Genomic DNA, 23,879 nt, shown 5'->3' with positions numbered 1-23,879 from the left:
AACAAGGTTTTCAAAATGTTTAAGAAGCTTCATTTAAAATTAAATTAAAATGCTGATCTTACGGCGCCAGCCTGGGGTTCTGTTCACCTAGGCCGGCAGTAGGCTGAGCGGGGTCTGCGGCCGGGACCCCAGACCTGGGGGGTGGGGGTGTTCAGGGCAGAGGGCTGGGTGTGTGAGGGGGTTCAGGGGTCAGGGCAGAAGGCTGCGGGTGGGGGGGATGTAGGGAAGAAGGTTGGTTGTGTGTGGGAGTTCAGGGGTCAGGGCAGAGTCCCGGGGGCTGTGGGGGTACAGGGCAGAAAGCTGGGTGTGGGGGGGTACAGGGGTCAGGGCAGAGGGCAGTGGCGGTGGAGGGAGTTCAGGGGTCAGGGCAGAGGGCAGTGGAGGTGTGGGGGGTGCAGGGCAGAAGGCTGGGTGTGTGGAGGGGTTCAGGGGTCAGGGCAGAGGGCCAGGGGGTGTAGGGCAGAAGGCTGGGTGTGGGGGGGGTTCAGGGCAGAGGGTTGGGGGCTGTGGAGGTGCAGGGCAGAAGGCTGGGTGTGTGTGGGGTTCAGGGGTCAGGGCAGAGGGCAGTGGCGGTTCAGGAGTCAGATCAGAGGGCAGTGGGGGTATGGGGGTGCAGTGCAGAAGACTGGGTGTGTGGGGGGTTCAGGGCAGAGGGCTGGGGGTGTGGGGGTGCAGGGCAGAGGGCTGGGTGTGTGGGGGGGGTCAAAGGTCAGGGCAGAGGGCTGGGTGTGTGGGGGGGGTGCAGGGCAGAAGGCTGAGCGTGTGTGGGGGGGTCAGGGCAGAGGGCTGGGGTGCTCAGCTCGTAGGGGTGCTCCCAGCCCCCTGCTATGAGCTGCTCACGGCAGAAGGCTGGAAGGGATATGCCCTGTTCCACCCCCTTCCCCAAGGCCCCGTCCCTACCTCTTCTCTGTCTCCTCTACGGAGCTGTGAAACGCTGCCTTTCTTCCCCCTCCCCCTCACAAGGGCCATCAGCTGATTGGCGCAGGGAAGGGGAGGGGGAGAGGCAGGAAAGCACCACGCTGGGGGAAGAAGTGGGGGAGGGGGGAAGCTTGACTGCTGCAGGGCCAAGCTTCTGCCTCCTGCCCCCGCAGAGGAGAGCAGTGGGCGGGGGGGCTGAGTGGAGCTGGGGGCCGGGACTGCGGCAGCGTGCCACTCAAAATCGGCTTGTGTGCCGTGTTTGGCACGGGTGCCGTAGGTTGCCAACCCCTGTTCTAGTGCCATAAAAACACTGCAAAAAATAATAATCATGCAAGAACCTGAAAGCCTGCACCATGAATCACAGGGGATCCTATACTGAGATGACAGAGTTTACCTTTAATAATGGAATTAAAACAGTGTGAAGCCACAAAGTATGAAACAAATGATATCTGGCCTATAGAGGAAATGAGATACGTACAACTAGCATACAGCCTGAAACAGCATATTTGCTCAAAAGTGCAATTTTGAAGACAACAGTAACTTTTCATTAAATCTGTTTAAGTAGGACATTCGATCTACAATCTGTAATTCTAGTTTCTACAGTTCTTTGTTCACGAATACCCCTAAACAAACTATGTAACCCTGTCCTCCTCACTGAATTTATTGCTAACACAGAAACTTTACAGTGATTTCAGTGACCTTTGGATCTGGTCTACAATTCTGAGAGCCAAACTGTAGCCTCCCATGGTAAAGTCAAGAGGACTCTTAAAACTTCATGAGATTCAGTATGTAGTGTTTGCTGTGAAGGCTCCCCTGTGGAGGAAAAAATTACAGGACCTTCAAAACCAGAGGAACCGAGGAGCAAAAAGATCTAAATCCACAGATCTTGGGGTCTCTTTGAGCTTTGTTTGTCCATTCTGCTCCTCAAAACACGTTTTCCCCCCTTTTCAGAAACTACATTGTATTGTCAGTCAATCCAGTGGAACCCACTGCATTTGGGAAAAAGACTAATGGCCTAAGGATAATAGACCATATAGGAAGGCCTAATTTTCCGAACAAGAGTCTTGCTAAGAGAGTAAGTCTACTTTGACTTGTCTTGGGAACTTGGACTTCTACTGATAGGTTCACAGACTGTTTAGAGATAACGTGTGCTTGGACTACAAAAAAAAACATTCTCCAGATAAGACAAAGTCCTCACATGTGTGAGTGTTTTGGAGGAAAACCATGGAAAGTTCCAGGAGTCCATCACGTGACCAGTGCTACCTATGGATGACAGAGATATAATACAAAGGACTCCAAGAGTGGGGGCTTTCCCCCCCTCTCATTTGATGGTGTCTGCCCCTTTTCTTTTGGTTTTCTTATTTTGCACTCAGAGTTGCAGGTCTAATGGGTGATAGCCAACTAACACAAGTAACATTCCATACAAGACAGTGGTTTTTTCAGTTGTTTTTGTTAGGATGGCCAACTTTCTAATTGCGCAAAACTGAACACCCCTGCCCTGCCTCTTCTCTGAGGCCCCACCCCTCCTCCAAGGCCCCACCCCCGGTCACTCCATCCCCGCTCTCTCGGTCATTCACTCTCCCCCACCCTCACTCCGGCTGGGGGTAAGGGCTCCGTGGTGGGGCCAGGGATGAGGGGTTTGGGGTGCATGAGAGGGCTCCGGGCTGGGGCCAAGGGGTTTGGAATGTAGGAAGGAGCTCAGGGATGGGGCAGGGGGTGGGAACCTTTGCAGGCTCTGGGGTGGGGCCAGGAATGCGGGGTTTAGGGTACACAAGGGGGCTCTAGGAGGGAGTTTGGAGTGTGGGAGGGAGTTCAGGGCTGAGGTAGGGCGTTGGGGTGGGGGAGGGGAATGTGGGCTCTGGGAGGGAGTTTGGGTGCAGGTGGGGGCTCAGAGCTGGGGATCAAACGGCGCTTATCTTAGGGGGCTCCAGGAAATGTCCGGCATGTCCAGCTCCTAGGTGGAGGGGCCAAAGGGCTCTGCGCACTGTCCAGGAACCACGGCCAATGGGAGCTGCAGAGCCAGCGCTCAGGGAGGGGGCAGCGTGTGGAACCTCTGTGGCTGCCCCTGCACTGAGAAGCAGACAGGCTGGCCACTTCTGGGATTCGCAGGGAGCTTGCCTTAGCCCTGCTGTGCCGCCAACCGGACTTTTAGCGGCCTGTTCAGCAGTGGTGATTAGAGCAGCCAAAGTCTTTTTTTGACTGGGCATTCTGGTCAAAAACCAGATGCCTGGCATCCCTAGTTGTTGATGGATGTTATCTCATTGTTCCCCACCCCCCAGCCTTTTGACAGCTACTATACCTATTTAATCTTATTTCTGTTATTCCAGAAAGACAAAATTTCTGTTGGAACAACCTAATTGTCTTAATATACAGTACTAGTTTCAGTTTCTTTTTAACAGTGTTTTTACAAGTGTTCATAGTGAAGCAGTTTATGACAATAGTTTATATAGTTTAATATTTTCAGAACTTCACACTACATTTTTAGGCACATATGAAGGGACGTTTAAGTTAAGCCATGTTCACTTAGATGTGCTGTCAATTACACATGAGGCTTTTCAGAAAAACATGCATGAGTCCAATTTTACAATAAAAAGTTGTTTTTAAAACACCGAAGTCTCACTTTTGTGTCATACTGAAGAGTGTATTCTGCCAAATTATCTTTATTGTGCTTTGTTCTACAATTTATATCAGGGTCCGACAATATCACTGTATTTCTCAGCTTACAGAAAAACAGAATCTTTCCAGTTGCATTTAACGTTTTCTGTTTTACTAATCATTTAAACAGTGTTCCTATACTACAGAACATTTTTCAGGACAACTAATGATTTTGGGTTAGATTTTCAGAGATGCCGAGCACCCAAAGCAATTATTAAATTTAGTTGGAACCGATAGTGCTCAGCGACTCTAAAAATACACGCAACATACAAAACAGGCTTGTACTTGATGGTATAGGAAAATGATTATCTGAACTTAAACTATTCAAGATTTGGGTTTTCTGAATTTTAGATATATGTCATCCAAGTCAGATAGTTGAGATTAACCTGTGTTCAGAAGTTTTAAACTTTGTATAGTTTGAAATTAGTGTAATACTTCAATATATACCTATTCAGGATTTTTTAAGGAGTGAATTTAGGGCTTGTGAGTAGTTGCTGAATTAATACCTGGAGACTTTATTCAGATACAGCATGGGCAGTGGTAACGTAAGCTTCCCCAGCAGTATCTCCTCCCTGCAACAAGAACACACTTCCAGGGTGAAAGGGAGGTTTCCATACTCCAGTTACACACGCACATCCATGGGCCCCTCAGAATACAGTCAATGGCAGCAGCAGTGCTGCTGGGGAAACTTCATGAGCCAGAGACTGATAACACTGCTCTACAGCCAAAATGCTTCTGAAATAAATGTAGTCAAACTTTACTAATTCTGAGAACGAAAATGATGCTTAAAATTGTTGATTGGCTCTAGTTTTCAAGATATGCTATTGGGTCAGTATATACAACCCTTGACTTGGGAATAGCGGAGGATAAGTGAGTTATAAAGGGAAGGGATCTCAATTTAAACCAGAAATGACTAAAATACATCTTTGACTGGATCTATGAATAAATCTATGACTGGGTTTGGACAGTACTTGCTTTTTAGGCAAAACAATGAATGATGCAATCTGAAGCTAGTATTGCATCATACATGATATGAATTGCATCATGTTATTCCTAGAAGTCATGGATGATGCAATCATAATGAAGCTTACATCACTCTGCTGAACAAATTGCCCTATATCAGCTCTAGAAATCATACAGTGTCGTGCTCTCTTATTTGTCAGTGTTTGATTTTGCAAAGGGACACATTTCTGTTTAGCTAAAGTGAGCAGAGATGCCTCGTACTTGTGTGAACAGTGCAGATAACTTCTGCTATGTTTGTGGTGAAGTGACTTTTGCATCACAAAAGCGCAGTATAACCACTATGGTTAAGAAAGCCTACCACCTTTATTTTGGCTGCAAAACTGGAGATCAGGACAAGAGGTGGGCGCCACACATATGCTGCAACACTTGTGCAACAAATCTTCGCCAGTGGTTGAACAGGAAAAGGAAATCTATGCCTTTTGCAGTGCCAATGATTTGGAGAGAGCCAACAGATCATACCAGCAATTGTTACTTCTGCATGGTGCCTCCAGTTGGGAAAGGTGTGTCAAAGAAGAAAAAGTGGACTGTGCATTATCTAAACATTCCATCAGCTATACGCCCAGTACCCCACAGAGAAGGACTGCCGGTTCCTGATGCACCAGAATCATTCTCACTTGAGTCAGACGAGGAAGAGGATGAAACTTCTGGTCCTGAACCATCAATGTCACAGGACCCACATTTTCTCCCATCCTCCTCCTCTGAACCACACCTCATAACACAAGGTGAACTGAATGACCTTGTCAGGGATTTGGAACTACCCAAAAGAAGGATAAGAGGAGATATGATTGCACTCTTTAAATATATCAGAGGGATAAATACCAGGGAAGAAGAGGAATTATTTCAGCTCAGTGCTAATGTGGACACGAGGACAAACGGATATAAATTGTCAGTCAGGAAATTTAGGCTTGAAATTAGACGAAGGTTTCTAACCATCAGAGGAGTGCAATTCTGGAACAGCCTACCGAGGGAAACAGTGGGGGCGAAGGACCTCCATGACTTTAAGATTAAGCTGGATAAGTTTATGGAGGGGATGGTATGATAGGATAACGGGTTTAGTCAATAGGTCAATAATGTGCCACACTGGTAATTAGTACAAAGGGTCAATTTTGGGATATTGTTAGCCTTTTCCAGAGGGTCTGGCTGGAGAGTCTTGCCCACATGCTCGGGGTTCAGCTGATCGCCATATTTGGGGTCGGGAAGGAATTTTCCTCCAGGGAAGATTGGCAGTGGCCCTGGAGGTTTTTCGCCTTCCTCCGAAGCATGGGGCAGGGGTCGCTTGCTGGTGGATTATCTGCTACTTGAAGTCTTTAAATCATGATTTGGAGCATTCAACAGCAGAGTCAAGGGAGAGAATTAGTTCAGGAGTGGGTGGATCGGCTTATGTGGCCTGCATCTTGCAGGAGGTCAGACTAGATGATCATAATGGTCCCTTCTGATCTTGAATTCTATGATTCTATGAGTCTAAGAGTAAGGCAGAGCTGTTGGGCTCCAGACTACAGCAGTGGAACCTCCTGGCAGGTGATGTTAGGGTTTCCATGTTCCGTGACTGTCAAAAGGATCTTGTCCCATTCTTCTTCATGGAAGGTGATCTTGTAGCCTGCAACAACATCAATGGTGTGATGGCAGCTCTCAACATCGTTCACGATCCAGATGAGTGGAGACTGTTCATTGATTCATGGAAGACGAGTCTTAAAGCTGTTTTACTGCATAATGGCAATGTTTTGCCATCAATTCCAGTTGGTCATGCAGTCCATATGAAGGATAACCTATGACAACATGAAACAACTTTTGAGGTGCATAAACTATGACCAACATCAGTGGCAGCTTTGTGGCGATTTGAAGGTTGTTGCTCTCTTGCTTGGTCTGCAGACTGGATACACAAAGTACTACTGTTTTCTCTGCAAATGGGATAGTCGTGCAAGAGATTCCCACTACATCAAGAAAGACTGGCCACTCCGACAGTCATTGGAGCCTGGGAGGAAAAGTGTTCAGCATCCACCACTTGTTGAATCAAGGAAGATTTTGTTACCACCCTTACACATCAAGCTGGGTCTGATGAAGAACTTTGTCTTTTTTTTTTTATATAATTGGAGATATACCAATCTCCTAGAACTGGAAGGGACCTTGAAAGGTCATTGAGTCCAGCCCCCTGCCTTCACTAGCAGGACCAATTTTTTGCCCCAGATCCCTAAGTGGCCTCCTCAAGGATTGAACTCACAACCCTGGGTTTAGCAGGCCAATGCTCAAACCACTGAGCTATCCCTCCCCCCCTTTGTCAAGGCCATTGACAAAACACAAGCAGATTTCAAGTACCTCAGTGGAAAATTTCCAAGGTTAAGTGAAGTTAAGATAAAGGAAGGTGTCTTTGTTGGTCCTCAGATTCGAGAACTTCTTTGAGATGATGCATTTGACCATGCACTGCATGGCAAGGAAAAGACGGCATGGAAAGCCTTCCAGTTAGTGGCAATAAATTTTCTCAGAAACAACAAGGCAGACAACTACAGGTTGTTGGTGGAAAACCTCCTCAAGGCATACAAAAGCCTTGGTTGCAACATGTCACTAAAGATACATTTTTTGCACTCTCATCTACATTTTTTTCCACCGAACTGCAGAGCAGTGAGCGACGAGCACGGCGAGCGATTTCACCAGGACATTGCAACAACGGAGAAACGCTATCAGGGCAAATGGAGCCCATCAGTGCTTGCAGACTATTGCTGGACAGTGACAAGAGATGCTCCATTTAATGATTACAAGAAACAAGCCAAGACGCGCCGAGTAGACACTGAATAGGACTAAACTATGTACATAATAGTTTTTTGCCTTTTGTTTCATAATAAATTTTAGTTAGATAACCCTTTTGCTGATTTTTAAAGTGTTACATAAACAGGACAGGTGAAATATTATCATGTAAAGCAACCATAAACACATGAAAAGACCTAGGTTTACAATTTATGATTAAAACTCTACTATCTACACAATGTACATAGACATAAAATGTAAAAACTTAAATATCTTAGAAACAGTAGCCAATCAGTTGTTTTAATTGTCATATTTGAATTCAGCACATCAAAATACATAATAAATAGCACATTTTATCTCTGAAGCAGACAACTTCTCAAAAATTGTAGGCCAGTGTAATAGAAGCAATGCCGCTCATCACTATGTACCCAGTTCAAATCCAACTCAAGATAGTATATGCCAAAAGCAGTTACCATACAATTTTTGCACCAGTGGCTATGATGAAATGAGATTGTGGTTTCAATTCAATTCTTACAGGACAGACGATGTGGCCATTCTGGGATCCTCATTTAAGTCACAGCAGGTTGTTTTGATGCAGATGCTCAGATGGCAATTCTCAAGAATACATTATAAAGAGACATCAGGGAGACAAGAATTCTCAGTTTTTGTGGCTGCTTGAAATATAGATATAGATATTCTGTAACTGAATACCAAAAATATTTTGGGAGTTCACATTCATTTTATATCCACACTTGACTATATAAGTGATTTTGTCAATTATAATTTGAGGATGGGTGAAATGCATCTTCCACCTTGCCAGCCCAGGGCTTCTCACCTGCATTGCATTTACTCACCAATTTTTATTCCATAGTGAAAAATTTATGTTGACTCAAATTTTAAAACTCCTATTCCATCCTTACTCAGGCAAAGCTACTGATATCAATGAGTTTTGCCTGCATAAGAACCATGTAAAAATGAACTAAGGACATTCAGTTTTAGCCTCATTTGTATGCACTTTTTAAAATTTGAAGTTCATGTCCACCTTAAGTATTCTTAAACGAAAGTGTGTTGTAACTCGGGATGTAAATATCCATTTAAAAATTAAATGTTTAAACGATTAAAAATATTTTGTTTAAACGTTTAACCCATTAAAGGGCTGGCTGGTGCAGGGCCGCTGGGTCCGGCCGGCCCGGGGGTTAACAGTTCAGGCAGGTTAACGCCTTACATCCTTAGTTGTAACTAACCTTGGGCTCAACTATTTTGTAAATATAGCTAAGGCTTTCTAAAGAAAGGTTTGACAAAGTAGCTTCCAGTATTAATTGGCTCCCCACAGAAAAACCCTAAGGCAGCTCAACTGCATGCATTTTTTAACAAAATTCAAGGAAAACAACTCAGCCATATACCACTATGATGTATGTTTGTTTTTTTAAAGACACCAATTATTGAAACCCACATTGTTCAATAATGATGAGTGCACATCGCTAGGCATGTGATATTATTTGTTATTTATGGCACCCAGTCACATTTGCTATTAGTTGAAGCTTTAATATAATCTACAAAAAACATTCTTGCTATAAAAACTGCCTTGTGAATCCTCGTTGCTCAACTAATCTAATTTTCTTTAAATTTCACAGAGAAAAGTCTAGGTATTCTCTAAAAAGCACTTAGTTGAATTTGTCAAACAAAGAGAAGAAGCAGTTTATTTGATTTGTGATTTTGTAACTACTGTTTCCCAAAATATCAGATTTCAAGGAAGTCTGAAGCACAGAGTGATATTTAACTGAATGAGAACTCGGTTGCCAAAACATTAGAGGAGTAAGTTAATGACTTCTCAAGTGCTATATTTAAGACTAGATCTATATATACACACACACTGAGAAGTAAACCCACAATATCTAATGGATTGGATTTGTCACACAGAATACAAGATTCTCACTATTGTTCATATGGAAGCAGAGGTAATCACCAATAAAATTCAAGGGAGCTGAATTAGTGAATCTTTGATTGTAGTGGCATCAAATATTTGCATCGTTCTCCTGTACTTCACTGCCTAATACAAGATTTGTGTATGCCTCCTCAAATGCTTTACTTGAGTTTCCTTGAGTATATGGTGAGTGTCAAACAACAAGTTTATGACATTATTAGTTCATACACAATGAATGCCAGAATTTGAAAATTCGTATTTGTCACCTGTATTTTTTCCAGTTGATTAAATAAATAACTGCTGTTTTATAGCTCATTCTGCTATTCACTAAACTGTCCAAAAGAGAAAGAAGTTCACTTGTGGGCAGGCAATAACCTCTTCGTAAGGGACACTTCCAAAATAAGTTATTCAAGAAAAATCCCTGTATCACATCTCCACATCATTGCGGTTTTATTAGCTTAGAAAAGCTGTAGACAACACACACATCTTGAAACTTCTAACAGTCTCAAGTCTTGAAATCCAGGAAGAAAAACAAGCTATTCCTGCCCTTATCTACAGGTCAAAAAAACAAAAAATTAAGCTGGCTTGGTAAGAATAAAATATGGTAATAGTAAAGCCATTTTGCTGTTAAGAAACAATAATATTTACTATGTACAGAAAGAACTGACTGAGTCTTCATCTGATGAATGTTTACTAAATACAAAGGAATACATATTTATCATTACCCTTGGGGAAGCATGTTTGTCTCTTCATTTAATGAACTTCAGGTACAAAACATATTCCACTGTAACTTGCCATGACTGCATAATTATACACCTATGATTCCTTCTGGTAAGTTTACTGAAGTTTTGTTACAGCTGGTAGCAAAGCTGCAAGGGAATTAATAAAAAGTATTGTATGAATGAAATTAACTTTCACTCTTAATCTCTCTCACTTCAATGTATTTTTTATTCAAGTTAAATTTCACAAGTGACAAGCAACAATCTCGTCCCTTTATTGTGAAGCCAGTAAAAGAATGAACAGAAATATAACTTCTGTACAACTGATAAAATGCAAATAGCATTAAATAGCAAAGCTTCATGCACAACTAAATTATTTTCATTCAGTTAAAGAAAGAAAAATTAATACAACCAACTACAATTGTAGCACAGCTTTATTTATTTGTGTTAACTTCACATTTTAGGTGCTAAGTGAGATGAAAGTCCCATGCACACCAGCCTCTATACATACAAATATTATTGCCACTCCAACAGAAGTTCTGTGGCCCTCCAGGGACACTTTATGCAGACGAAAACAATAAGGAATCCGGTGGCACCTTAAAGACTAACAGATTTATTTGGGCATAAGCTTTCGTGGGTAAAAAACTTCACTTGAATTCAATGCCTGCATCTGTAACTTTCACTCCGTGCATCGGAAGGAGTGAGGTAAGTCTTTAAAGCGCCACTGGACTCCTTCTTGTTTTTGTGGATACAGACTAACACGGCCACCCCCTGATACTTTATGCAGATGCTTCAGCCTGAGAGGGATTTGGCTCTCCCCGTATAAGCTATTTGGCACTGAGGCTGATAATGTCTTATTATTTGGGGGGCTGATAGCTAAATAAGACTAACAACTTGGGAAAACAGCAGAGATAAGGAATTGTTGGTTTATTTGATATGATAATCAAACTAATTAGATAAAATTTGATGATTTGATAGTAACCCACTTTATTTTAATTTGATTTGTTTATATGTATTTTATGCTTTTGTTTTATTTAGTTTTATTAATAAAAACATATAAAATTGGAAACTTAACTACTCTACCCAGCCTGTCACTGGGAAGACTGGTTCCCCTTTTATGAGGAGAAAGGCTATATAGTATCCATCTCCGTAGAAGGGGAACCAATGTTCCACAAAACCAAAACCTTTTACACTACTTACCTAGTCAGCAGTCCACTCCCAACGTTTTTCAGGATCCACAGAAAAAAAGTGGTACAAACAAATAGTGCCTGGAAGTGTGAGGAAAGTGAATAGTACATACATGGATATTTTAACATAGGTCTCCAAAACCTGACAATTTCAGATTGCCTGTAAATTAGTCCAATCCAGAACATGAAAACTACATTTTCTGTGATTTTCCTGGCCTAAATTTTAAATATGCTCTGAATTAGATACTTTCTTATGAAAAATCTCCATAATATAGCAGCAATTCACTGCAAGAGAAAAATAAATCAGCTACAGAAGTGATTATGTCCATGTACAAATGTAATCCAATGTGCTAATGTAACCAAGACTCATAAAATATTCCTCTCATACAAAATAAAATTTAAGATGAGGAAGCATTCTGATTGGTTTTACAACACATCATTCCAATAAGAAAAAAAACCTGGTTCCTTGAAGATATACTTGAAACAATACTCACAATAGAGTTGTTTTCAAGGCTCCAAGAATGTATTTTTATTGAATTCATTTTGTTCATAATCTGTGTGACAGAGTGCTGGGCAACAACAGCTGAGCCAGCACTCTGGTCACCACAGCTCCAATTAAACACTGCAGAATCGACCTTGTTAAGAAGAGCTGAGCCCAACTGGTGGATGGAGGAGAGCTGGAAGGCTAATTTAGCCATTAGGCAGAGGATACAAAAAGGCACAGGAATGAAGTAGGAGAGGGGAAGCTGGCAGGTGAGAGGGAGGGAGAGATTGCGCTTCACTGCTTGCCTCAGGAGCTAAGGACTCCCTGAAACCATAGGAGTAAGACTGCACAGTGTAACAAAGGTGGTGGGAACCAACATGGTAAATAAACTGCACTCACGTTTTACCAGCATAAAGCTCTCTGAGCTGTTTATGGACTTGAGCAGAGGCAGGAGCAAGTGGGCCTAGCCACAACCACCAATGTTACAACTGAAGAGTACTGTCCTAAAACTGCTACATTTCAGAAAAAAATAGAAAACATGGCTCTAAATATAATGCTTTCATAGTAGGATGATTTTCATTTACTAGTCACTTTGAACATTAAACAATATATGAAAACTGTTCAGAGACAAGTATGAAGATAAGCATTTCTTAACTAGCAATAACAAACCTGACTTCTCATAGAAATTTGGATATTACAAATATACACAAATAATTGAGAATACACATTGTTTACACTACTTCAAAAAGTATTAAACAAAATTAATTCCAATAATCATATTGCTTCTGCTTTTTACAGTACGTTTACATTGAAGTATTCAGTTGAATTATTTTTATGCTTTCCAGAATCTGAGAACACTCTTGAATAAACTGAAAAAACCCAACTCAAACAAGATATGCATTTAAAAAGGGGGAAAATATCTATTTATATGGGAAAAGAATCTGTTGAAGCTGTATGTGAGGGGGTCAGCCTTGCAAACATGCCACTGGGTATAGGCCCTTTCAGTGCCGCTGTGTAACTGATGGGAGAATTGGAAGTTACTGACTAAATTATTAAGTACTTGTGTAGGAGAAGCATTTTCAGCACTGCTTTTCACATGTTCATGTGGAGGCAGGAGTCTTTGTAGCTGGGAAAATAACCTTCAAAATGTGAACTGAATACAAGCTGAAGTGAGGTCTGCCTGATTCTGCAGACAGCTTGAAACAAATTCAGAAATCTCAAATGCCCAATTCAAGTCCAGGTATTATTAATGAAGACTAAGAGGATGGGTAACAATGTTGACATTTTAAAGTATTGAACTACGAGTTATTTGAGGAGGGAGATCAAGCTAATGTGCTCCATTGCTGGATATGGTAGCAGATATTGGGGCAGACAGTTAGTTACTATTAAAAACTTTCTTCATCTTTCCAAATTTAAAGTCACCTACCAGCTTTGCTCAAAAAGAGGAAGGAAAAAGGAGTTGCATCCACTCCCCAGAGCCTCAACTGTCTTTTGGTCACCAAAAACCAGCAACAAAAGATCACTACATCTTTCTGAATGTCAAAAGCCTCAACAATCCCCTATCCAGCAAGATAAACATCCTGCTTTCTCATAACAGACTATGATGCATTTATGTGTTTTCCTTACAAAATCCTGTGATACATTCGAAAATGTAATTTGTAGGCAATGAAAAATAAAATTATTTTATTATCAAAACAAATAACACTGTCCAGGTTAGACAGGAGAATGAGTGTGCTTGGGGGAAACTGCCAGTGCCACACAATTATGGATTTCTGCTACATATTTTAGATCAAATGTGCTACAAAAGACATGGGCCTTGTGTATTAGATGGCTCTTAAAAACAAAAATATAAGTCAAGTAGAAACCAATCTCCACACCATATTCTCATTATATCTGTCTATTTGAGAAAGAGAACAAGACTGATGAAGAGGGAAGGCAGAAACTACTACTTAGAGCGGGGTGGGCAAAGTATGGCCTGCGGGCTGGATCTGGCCCATCAGGGCTTTGGATCTGGCCCACGGGATTGGCAGCCCTGTGGCACCACAGGTCCCATGCTGCTCCAGGAAGTGGCCAGCACCTCATACTGGGGGGGCGGGGGGTGCTGGGCGGACGATAGAGGGCTCCATGTGCTGCCCTCGCCTGCAGGCACCACCCCCTGCAGCTCCCATTGGCCGGGAATGGGGAACCGTGGCCAATGGGAGCTTCAGAGGAGGTACCTGCAGGCGAGGGCAGCGCATGGAGCCCTCTTCCCCCGCTCTCTCCCAGGGGCTACAGGGACGTGGTGCTGGTCACTTCTGGAAGCTGTGTGGGGCCAGGGCAGACAAGGAGCCTGCCTTAGCCCCGCTGCCACCCTGGAGCCCCTCTGGGTAAATGCCCCAACCTCCTGCCCTGAGCCCCCTGCTACACCTCACACCCCTCCTGCACCCCAACCCCCTGACCTGGCCCCCCTCCCGCAATCTGCACCCCTCCTTGCACTCCAACCCTCTTTTATGAGCCCCCTCCCGCACTCTGCACCCCCTCTTGCACCCCAATCCCCTGCCCTAAGCACCCTTGCACACCCCACACCCCTCCTGTGCCCCAACCCCTTGCCTTGAGCCCCTTCCTGCACCGCCTCCCGCACCCCAACCCCCTGTCCCAGCCCTACATTCATGGCCCTTCATGCAATTTCCCCACCCAGATGTGGCCCTCGGGCCAAAAAGTTTGCCCACCCGACTTAGAGGGTGCAGGAATTTGGAAGGGAGAAAACTGATGACATTTCATTCAGTCAGGAAAATCTATCTGGACTTAAGGCAGACCAAAACTCAAAAATATTCCAACCCGCAATTTTTACAGTGACTGCCACACGAAATCTGACTTGAGTTCAGATTGTTATAATCTGATGGGAAATATATGGATTGCTATGAAATTAAAAATGAACCAAAATCCCAAATAGCTAACATTCAATCATAATTTCACAATATTTTTAGTGTGCACAGCAGAAATGGCAAAAAGCACCACACTCCTAGAAGTGTGTTTACACCGGACAAGAAAGTCCACTCAGCAGAGCTAAATTAGTTTGTACTCCATAAAAAATGCAGATAAAACACTAAAATAACTGAAAGTTTACCAAGGGTTAAAGTACAGAAACAGGAAACAAATACTGTATGCATCTAAGATATTATAAACAAGAGAAAGGCGAAAAAAATCATTGGAAACCCTTTTTAAAACTGTTGTTATATCCAGTCATAAATAACTGAAAAGATTTTTGGTTTTAGGCATTATTAGCACACATTAGCAACTTATTTTGCCCATTAACAGGTCAATATATATTAAACTACTTGTAAAAATACATTTATTAAATTATATTCCAGTAGTCTGAAAAAGTAGAAATTCAGCTAACAGCTGAATTAATTACTAATCATTTTAGGCATGAACTTGAAAAATCGCTTTTGCCTAAACCAATTTAAAGTGAAAATAAATTACTATAAAACACATTTGATCATTCTAATATATTATACTCATATGGTAAAGTACTAAAAAGGCATGTATGACCTGAACAAAGTGCTCTCAAATGAGCTCCAGACCAATAACAGTTCATGAACTGCTCAGAGACAATTAATGCAGAGAAGCAGCAAAATACATCAACCATAGGCTTGGTTACGACTTATTTACTTGGTCTTAAAAGAGAACAAGGATCTGAGTCTCCTCCCTGTCAATAACCCCCTGCTCAGCCAATCAGGATAGAGACTGAGGGGCGGGAGGCTGAGGGTTCTCACCAGAGATCCCAAAGGATGGCCCAAGTCACCAGTGGGGATCACTGTCTGAGCACTATTTCAGCCCCACATTTTTGGATGGATCTCCCACAATGGGAGATGCAGAGCACTCCCCGCAACACACACCCACACACACAAACCCTTCCTATTGGTGGGAGGGGAACAGGAGAAAGGACAAAAGAGGTCAGAGATGAAGAGAAAGCTCAGAGAGATGGAGGAAAAGGTAAAACAAAAAGGACAAATCCTAATGTCCCCAGTGATTCTACAGGACAAAATCCCAGGTGGGGAATAAAATTCTGTCACCTTAAACCTTAAACTTTCCATGCCCAGAATTCAGCTGCCACCAGATGCATCAGACTGAGCAGGATCCAAACCTCTCGGAGGCTTTTACCTTCTCAATAGGGACGTCTGTTTTCCAGTAAAATCAGTAAAAGGAAAGGCGAAAACTCAAAAGAGGTTCCTCCTCGTGCTCATGTACGTGAACCCTAATACTCTTTAAGTCCTCAAAGAGAGACCTTAAGAAGGAGACTTGCTGATGCAAAACCACAGGGGTCTCCGAGGCTTCCCTGGCCCTGCGCCCCTGTCCTGCCTGCCTGATGTCAGCATCTCTCTGTGATGTCACCACCACTTTCCCACCACCTTTGACCAATAGGCTGGGGTCCTGCAAAAGGCCTTTGTGATGTTACTGCCACACCCACCCCTCCCCTGAAATGCTAATGTCCTGCCGCTGGCCAGACACTTTCAAGGTTTGAGCTACTCCCTGTGGATCACCCCACTCAATTAGTGATAAAATACTGAGGCATCAGGCCGCTTAAAAAATCCTGTCCTAATCAGAGCAAATCATTCAAAACATCAGTCAGGTCCTTTTTATTCTAAATATCAATTTACAGACAGATAATGTTTCTTAAAAAGTAGTTAGCACAGGGAAGGGCAAACTACGGCTTGTGGGCTAGATCCAGCCTGTCAGGGCTTTCAATCTGACCAGCAGGATTGCCATCCCCGTGGTGCAGTGGGGCTAAGGCAGGCTCCCTGCCTGCCCTGCCCCCACGCCAGTCCCAGAAGCGGCAGGCACCACATCCCTGTGGCCCCTGGGGATGGAGGGGGCAGAGGGCTACATGAGCTGCCCTCACCTGCAGGCACCACCCCCTGCAGCTCCCATTGGCTAGGAACGGGGAACTGTGGCCAATAGGAGCTTCAGGGGTGGTTCCCACAGGCGAGGGCAGTGCACAGAAGAGCCACCTGCCCCACCCCACCCCCAGGAGCCACTGCCGGACATGCTGGCCGCTTCTGGGAGTGGCATGGGGCCAGGGCAGGCAGGGAGCCTACCTTAGCCCCGCTGTGTGCCGCTGTCACCCCGGAGCCGATCGAGGTAAGCAGTGCTGGGCTGGAGCCAACACCCCGAATCCCTCCTGCACCCCGCACTCCAACCCCCTGCCCTGAGCCCCCTAAGCCCCTGCCTTGAGCCTCCTGCCGCACCCGTTCTGCACCCCAGCCCGCGGTCCTGAGCCCACAACTCCTTGCCCTGAGCTTCCTGCCGCACCCCTTCTGCACCCCAACCCCCTGCGCTGAGCCCCCTCCTGCACCCCAACCCCCTGCCCTGAGCCCCTTCCTGCACACTGCACCCCCTCCCACACCCTGCTCTCCCTCCCGCACCCCAACCCCCTGTCCCAGCCCTACATTCATGGCCCTGCATACAATTTCCCCACCCAGATGTGGCCCTTGGGCCAAAAAAATTGCCCACCCTTGATTTAGCCCTTTCCCCCCAGATCTTTCCAAGTTGCATCCTTCACTCAGGTTATCACTTTATAGGCAAACAAAAACAAAACACAGATTAAGGAATGATTGTTTCTTAGCACAAAATATTGTCTCTACACTATTCTTCTGCATTAGGTATTGATTCTGCTCCTGACAAAGGTGCATTGGGAAGTTATATCACAGGGGTATACCATAGATTTTTCATCCAAAACATTTCTGATCTGAAAAGCAACTATAAAAATTACATTTATGAACAAACCAAAACAGCATCCAACACTCTCTCAAAGCTGTGTTGGTTCTGTCATTTTTCAAAGGAGAACTGCACTTTAAGAACATCTTTAAAGTCACCAGTTTCCAGCCAAACTATGGGGAAATTTTTTAGACTTGTGTGTATAGAGGTCAGTAACGTTAAAAGAAGTTGTTCATGCATCAATACGTCCCAACAGAAATCCTGACAACTTTTCAAGATACAACTTTACCCAGTAAATCTAGCAGCCATTAATTTCAGCTGGATCAATCTCTAAATGTGTATATTGAGGAGTGAAATGAAACTAGCTGATATCTTTCCAAACAATCAAATGTCCAAATTCTAAATATACATTAAAAGAAAATGCAGAACTTTCACACCATGAGGTGGACTTTATTACTTAATAAGACATTAAAAGTGAACTAAATTTTGTGCATGTTATTCTAAGAAATCAAAGTGTTGAATAGTAAATATTTATATTTGTTGTGACTGATTAGATGCAAGATGCCTGTATAAGAAGTTAAGACACTAAAAATGCTAGCCCAAAAGAATGTGTACTTTTTTCTTCAGACTTGAAGAAGAGTTCTGTAAACTTGAAAGCTTGTCTTTCTCTCACCAACAGAACTCGAGCTAATAAAATATGTTACCTCACTCACCTTTTCTAATATCCTGGGACCAACATGGCATACAAAAAAACCCACTTGTCAGATAAGCTGCAGTGAATAAGTAAATCATTCTCTCTTTCAAATAAATGATATAAAGGGTAGATAGATCTTCAACCTCCATAACTTTGGAAACTTATTCACTGACATTCCCATTGTGGAATTATTTCTTTTGACATGCCTGTTAGATCAGATACCTATCAGAGGTACCTTTGCAACAAATAATATTAGTGACAAAAATACAATATGACTGTTCAAGGCAAGCTTCAGATGGCAATAAAACATAACCCTGTCAAAAAAATGCCACAACAGTAAGCTATACCCAAGATTTAATTTCAAGAACTACTCATTGCTGTATCATCACTTTGCTTGCATAGCTCCCAGTCAAAATATGTCTTGCTTTACAAATATAGACAGACAACTGCATTGGATTATATTTCTTACCTATAACAAGTAGTTCCATATGGACATTCAGGCCTGTCATCGTCATCTTGACTTACAACCTCCACGTCATGATAATCGTGGTCACCAGGGTGACTGAACTGCTGAAAGTGAAGTGGATTCTTCCTGTAATATTAAGGAACATATATAAGTAAAAGTAAACAATATGACATTTAACACTCATGTGCATACAGGGATGGGGAATGCTGTGCAGCTAATTCAAGCAAGTTTATATTCAACAATGCATAGTTATTCATCTGTTTGTGGCAAGCTTCAAATCTGTAATGTTAGTCATTTAAGACCTATTTTCACAAAAAATCATATAAAAGTTTTCAGTTTCTTTGTCTTAGCTCATGGGACTTGATTGTGCTCTGATAAAAGTTAAATAGGAGTTTTCCCCTTTGACTTCAAATTGAAATAGTATATGGTAACTAATGGCCTGATACAAACTTCACGTGCCTTCTTCAGTACTTCTGTACAATATGGAACACGCGGAAAAAAGTTTTTTATAGCAGGTAAAACCCTATTACAAAATACCTGCAATACTTTGACCAAAGTCATGATAACCCAGTTCTAGAGCCACGTCCTTACTTAGGAATAGCTGGGTCTTATTTTCATGACACCCAACTCTTCAGATCAGTTCCTAGAACAGTAAACTACCCTACTACAGTACAGAAACTCTTGGACAGCGGGGAACTCTAATGTTCAGTTGACCAGAACAACATGGCTTTTCTTGTGTAAGTCTTGTAAGTAGTGTATTGAACTTATGGTAGTATTTTATATGCCTATAAAGATTCACAAGCTATGCGGCTTTGTAAAATAAAAGCTTTAAATTATACTTGATATACCTGAGTTATTTAATACCTGCAGCTTCACAGTAATTTATAGAAAATTTTAGTTGTTATATACCCAACTTGCTGCTAAATAAAACATTTGAACAAAAAATGACAAAGTTACCAAAAATCTTCCTGCTGTGACAACGAGCTATTTACTACAGTTTTTTTAAGATTCTTGACTAGCTAAAGGATCTTTAATCAAACCAGTTACAAAGTCAGTCAAGCTGATTCGAATCAACAGACTGGATTTTAATTCTCATTTATTTCCTAGAAGGCTTTTGATAGTATACAAGCAACAAACTCATTTGGAACATCATTTTTTTTTAAAAGATGACTTTGCTGCTACAGTATCACCACCATAGGAGTCCCATTAACAAAAATGCAGTCACAAGCCATAGCTATTACAGTATTGATTGTAAACCTGAAGAGTTTTAATCTAAAGTTCTGACATGCTAGGATGTGTCTATAGTAACTTCCTCCATCATTAAGTTTACTGGAAGAGAGAATTCAGAGAGGCTTAATTAAATGCTGGGCTAAGTTTAATTTTAAGGAAAACTAAAGATATTCCATGTTCAGAAGGGAGTCAAATGTAAAATATTTAGAAAAAGATGTGTATGCGAAGCCAAGAGTTCCTGTGGGTCCTGTCCTGCCAGATCAGACAATAGGTTCTGTATCTGTCCCTTCTAAGAAGAGTAGACATGAAACACCAGGGCTTTGGTGAGGTCACTGTCCCTCTATAAAGGGTGCAACGGCTTCCAGACTCCCACTGAGTAAATTAACAGATGAGACTACTTGAAATAAAGGATGGTATTGTGGTTAAAGCACCAGCTTGGGACTTCAGAGTTCAGTTCCTGGCTATACCACACACTACTTTTAAAACCCTGGACAAATCACTTGCTCTTTCTGGGCCTCGCTCTCCATCTGGAAAATGGGGATATACAGTCCTTCCACCACCCTTTGTCTATTTACACTGTAAGTACCATGAAGCAGGGACAGTTTTGTACTATGTATACACAGCATCTTGTACAGAGGGAGCCTGATTTTGGTTGCCACCTCTAGGCATTAATGCAGTACAAACAAACAACCTTCTACTGACAGGGAGAACTATTTGGGCTGGAACAAAAACACGTGAAAAACAAACCAGCATGTAAGAATTTAGCCTTTTCTATTGTCATGAGCGAGCCTAGACAATGGGGTTGGCTTACAATTGGTTGGTTGGTTAACAACTGAATTGAACATTGATCCAATTTATTTCATTCTAAAGCAAAACTGCGGTTGTTGTGATTTGGAATAATGGAAACTGTCAAGTAGCCATTAGTGACACTATCTTATCCTTGGAGTAAAGGTGATGCGGTATCACTGAAATTGAATCTGCAGACACTCTCTCAAAGCCTGGTGATAGGATCATGGTATGAGAGCTGATCACCAGGCTTTCTCCTCTAGCTGAAGTGCCTCCAGCTCTGTATGGGAAGAAACTGCCTGTTTGTGATTTATAAAAAGGAATCCCTGAAGGTACAGGGAGAATAAGAGTCTTGCAGAGGTCAATTTTTCTTTAGTTCTTATTGTCAGCTACAATTTTAAAAGACTTGACTGAGGGGGTTCCTCGGATAGACACACATAATAGGGAAGAACCATTATGTTTGCAAAAAGTTCACCTGTGGCCCAGGATTTCTTAGAAGGATCTGCTGGTTACTGTAAACTTAGTACATATGGATTAGAAGGTTGAATGCTATTTTAATTGGCTTTGTGTTAATATTCCAAGGTCACACTCAACAAACAGGCAGAAGTTTGCCAGATTGAAAGTGAAGCTCTCAAGGCCTTCAACTACTGCTGAAGTGGAGAACAGTGAATGAAGAGACATAACTAACTGTAGGAACACTCATGAAGTCTGAAAAGAGGCACTGTTGCCTCTATGGAAGAGGAGGATTTAAGGGAATAACTAGTCATGGAAAAGCTCAATTGCACAAGCACTAGCTTGTTGTAAGTCAGAATTCACCTTATATAATTTAGAAGCAACGATTGAAAGGGCAAAACAAGTATCAGCAGTAGCAGGACTTACAACTGGGGGCAAAAGAATTTCAACAAGCTTGTTGTCTCCTAAACTCATACGAGATGCTTGTCTTTTCTGAAGAAGTGGTGGTGTAACCACTGCCAATTTAGAAACGTTTTTGTTATAAGCTGTGAAACATACCAGGCGAATGCATACAGACGTTTAGTAGTGGCTGAGAGATTTTTATCCACAGTCCCCAAAGCTAACTTCTCAAAAAGGGGATCAAGGTCTTTTTCTTTTAAAAGGAAGAAAAGGAGAAAAATACATCTGACATTTTGCTTGAGCAAGATATTGGTCAGTGAAGAAGATAGGTCCGTTGGAAAGGAAGGTGACAACAAGCATTAGAAAACAGGACCAATTCAAGCACATCTGTTGCTCTCTGCAGATCAATTTGAGCCACCCACCCATATGCCTTGTGATAATGGCACCTCACCTATTAGAACCGTATGTTGTGTTGTACATAACCAACGGCTTCCCATTCACACTTATTTACCTAAACACTCAGTCACCCTCACGTGCATACACAAATCCCCAATCAACCAGCATTCTTAATGATTTAAAAAATTTCTTTTAACATGATGACCAAAGCTACAAAATTATTTCTCCAGCTGTAAACAAGTAGGGTAAGGATGATTCATGTTCACTTTCTTAGTGTCTTCTAAAGTAAGTTGAAGCTGCAGCTTCCAATACATGAAACTCTTGTCCACAAGCACAAGATTTTCGTTATGCATCACTTTGTGACTAGTATTCCCTGTCTCGCGCACAACTTGCACAAATCCGAGGTGTCCAATCGGCACTAAGGCGGGCGTCGCGTCGATTTGCGTACCACGCACTGTGGCTAACCTTCGTACTATCCATAGTTTCCGCAGCTCCTCCCCGCAGTGTTTCCCCATTGAATCCCAGTGCGCCTGAGATCCCGCAAAAGATCCTTGGAAAATCTCGCCGGAAATGTCAGTGCGAACCTTCCGCTGGGAGCGCTGCGGCAAACAAGCATTCGCATGAAGCACCTGGCATGTGAGAGAGCCCTGCCAGGCCCTGGCCAAGCCTTTTTTGTGTTTTGCCTTTTGCTTTTTTGTAGCTGTCCTCAGATGCGCCAACAGCAGCGCCTTTCAGCAGTCAGCAGCAGCGCTACACAGCAGAGGCTTTTGCTTTCCACAGATAGCAGAGATGCATACCATAGCACCCATACCATGCTACCATGCTATAAGTCCTTAATAAGTATACCATCTATTACCATCATAATCCTTTGCTATGCACCAGCACCCTCTGTAAAGTTGCTGCCAGGAATGACTCATTTCTGGGCTCCCTTAAAATTGGTCCCTCTTTGGTAGATAAAAATAGAATCTAAAATGTAAGTCAGTCTAGCAAGTGTACTAGAGAAAAACTGTATCAGTGAAGCAGAGAGCAGTCCAGCTGCTCAGAAGATCACAGACTGCCTGTCACATATGCCTGCATAAGCACAGGGCTGCTCCTGTGCACCTGGGTGCACCTCCTTGTTGATTCCGTTCTTCCCATTGCCTTCCACTGCTGTTGTAGCATTGTTGTGTGACTTGTGTGATAAGACACTGACTTGTTAGAATGAGATGCAGACACTGACTTGTGAGGAAACTGGTGGGTAGCAGGATGTGACACATGAGTGGGGTGCAGAGGGGAGTGGAAGAGAGTGTGGATCCAGGTCCCAGCATCCTCTCAGGGGCAAGGGAAATTTATCTTTTACATTATGAATGAGCTCAGCACAGCACAGCTCAGTGTTGCTTGATTACTATGATTATTATCTACATCAGCCACAAGAAATTAGGACCAGGCACCTTGATTGACCTCACCTTTGACCAGCGATCAGCATCAGTACCAGTCCTTTTGCACTTGTCCATGTGCTGCTCCATGTAACAGATACATGAGATACCAGACCATATTGCACCATCATGCACAAGCCAAGATGATGCAAAGCAATTGTGTTGATTGTGCTGCAGCTGGGGGTCTCTGCTGCATTCAGTTCAAAGATAGGGTGACATGTTAAAGAGTCAAGAAGAGTTTGTTTTTTCTTTCACTTCTGGGGTGGGGGGGGCGTGAATTGCCTAGTGCATGCCCTGACCCACTGTGACACTGTTTGACCCTAGAAGCATTTGGAGCTCAGCCCAGAATGCAAATGCTTTTCGAGACTGGGGGAACTGGGGGATGCAGGGAGTCCTGTCCATGATGAGTCATTTTCTTTTCTTTGGCTTTCGTTCTTTGGCATCATGCAGCAGTGCGCCTGCTATGGCATCTGTCTGTCTATTTTTTTTTTTTTTTTTTTTTTTGAATTTCGATTCAGCGCGCTGAGTCTGATATTTGCTGCCCCTTGCCAGCGATCACGTCCGCGATCATCCATCACGGGAGCTCTCTTTCTTTTTTTTTTTTTTTAACTTTTTCACTGCATCTGCTGGAGCTCCACGCTGGGCAACGCGAAATCAAAAAAAAAATATTTAAAAGGGGCTTTTCCTGTCTACC

At 42.8% G+C, this 23,879-nt stretch overlaps 1 protein-coding gene across 2 annotated transcripts in view; it reads right to left on the bottom strand.

Annotated features, from left to right (window-relative positions):
- APLF (aprataxin and PNKP like factor) overlaps nt 1-23,879 on the bottom strand; it is a 122,154-nt gene that overhangs the window by 23,881 nt on the left and 74,394 nt on the right. For both annotated transcript variants that reach the window (XM_039529481.1, XM_039529480.1), the window contains one exon: nt 18,510-18,632. In XM_039529481.1, coding sequence (XP_039385415.1) covers nt 18,510-18,632 — 123 coding nt within the window. The remainder of the gene's footprint in view (nt 1-18,509; nt 18,633-23,879) is intronic.

Source organism: Mauremys reevesii, linkage group 3 (assembly GCF_016161935.1).
Source record: "Mauremys reevesii isolate NIE-2019 linkage group 3, ASM1616193v1, whole genome shotgun sequence".
Classification (NCBI taxonomy): domain Eukaryota; kingdom Metazoa; phylum Chordata; order Testudines; family Geoemydidae; genus Mauremys; species Mauremys reevesii.
The sequence above is the reverse complement of the archived record's forward strand: the minus strand, read 5'-3'. Positions and strand labels throughout refer to the sequence as shown.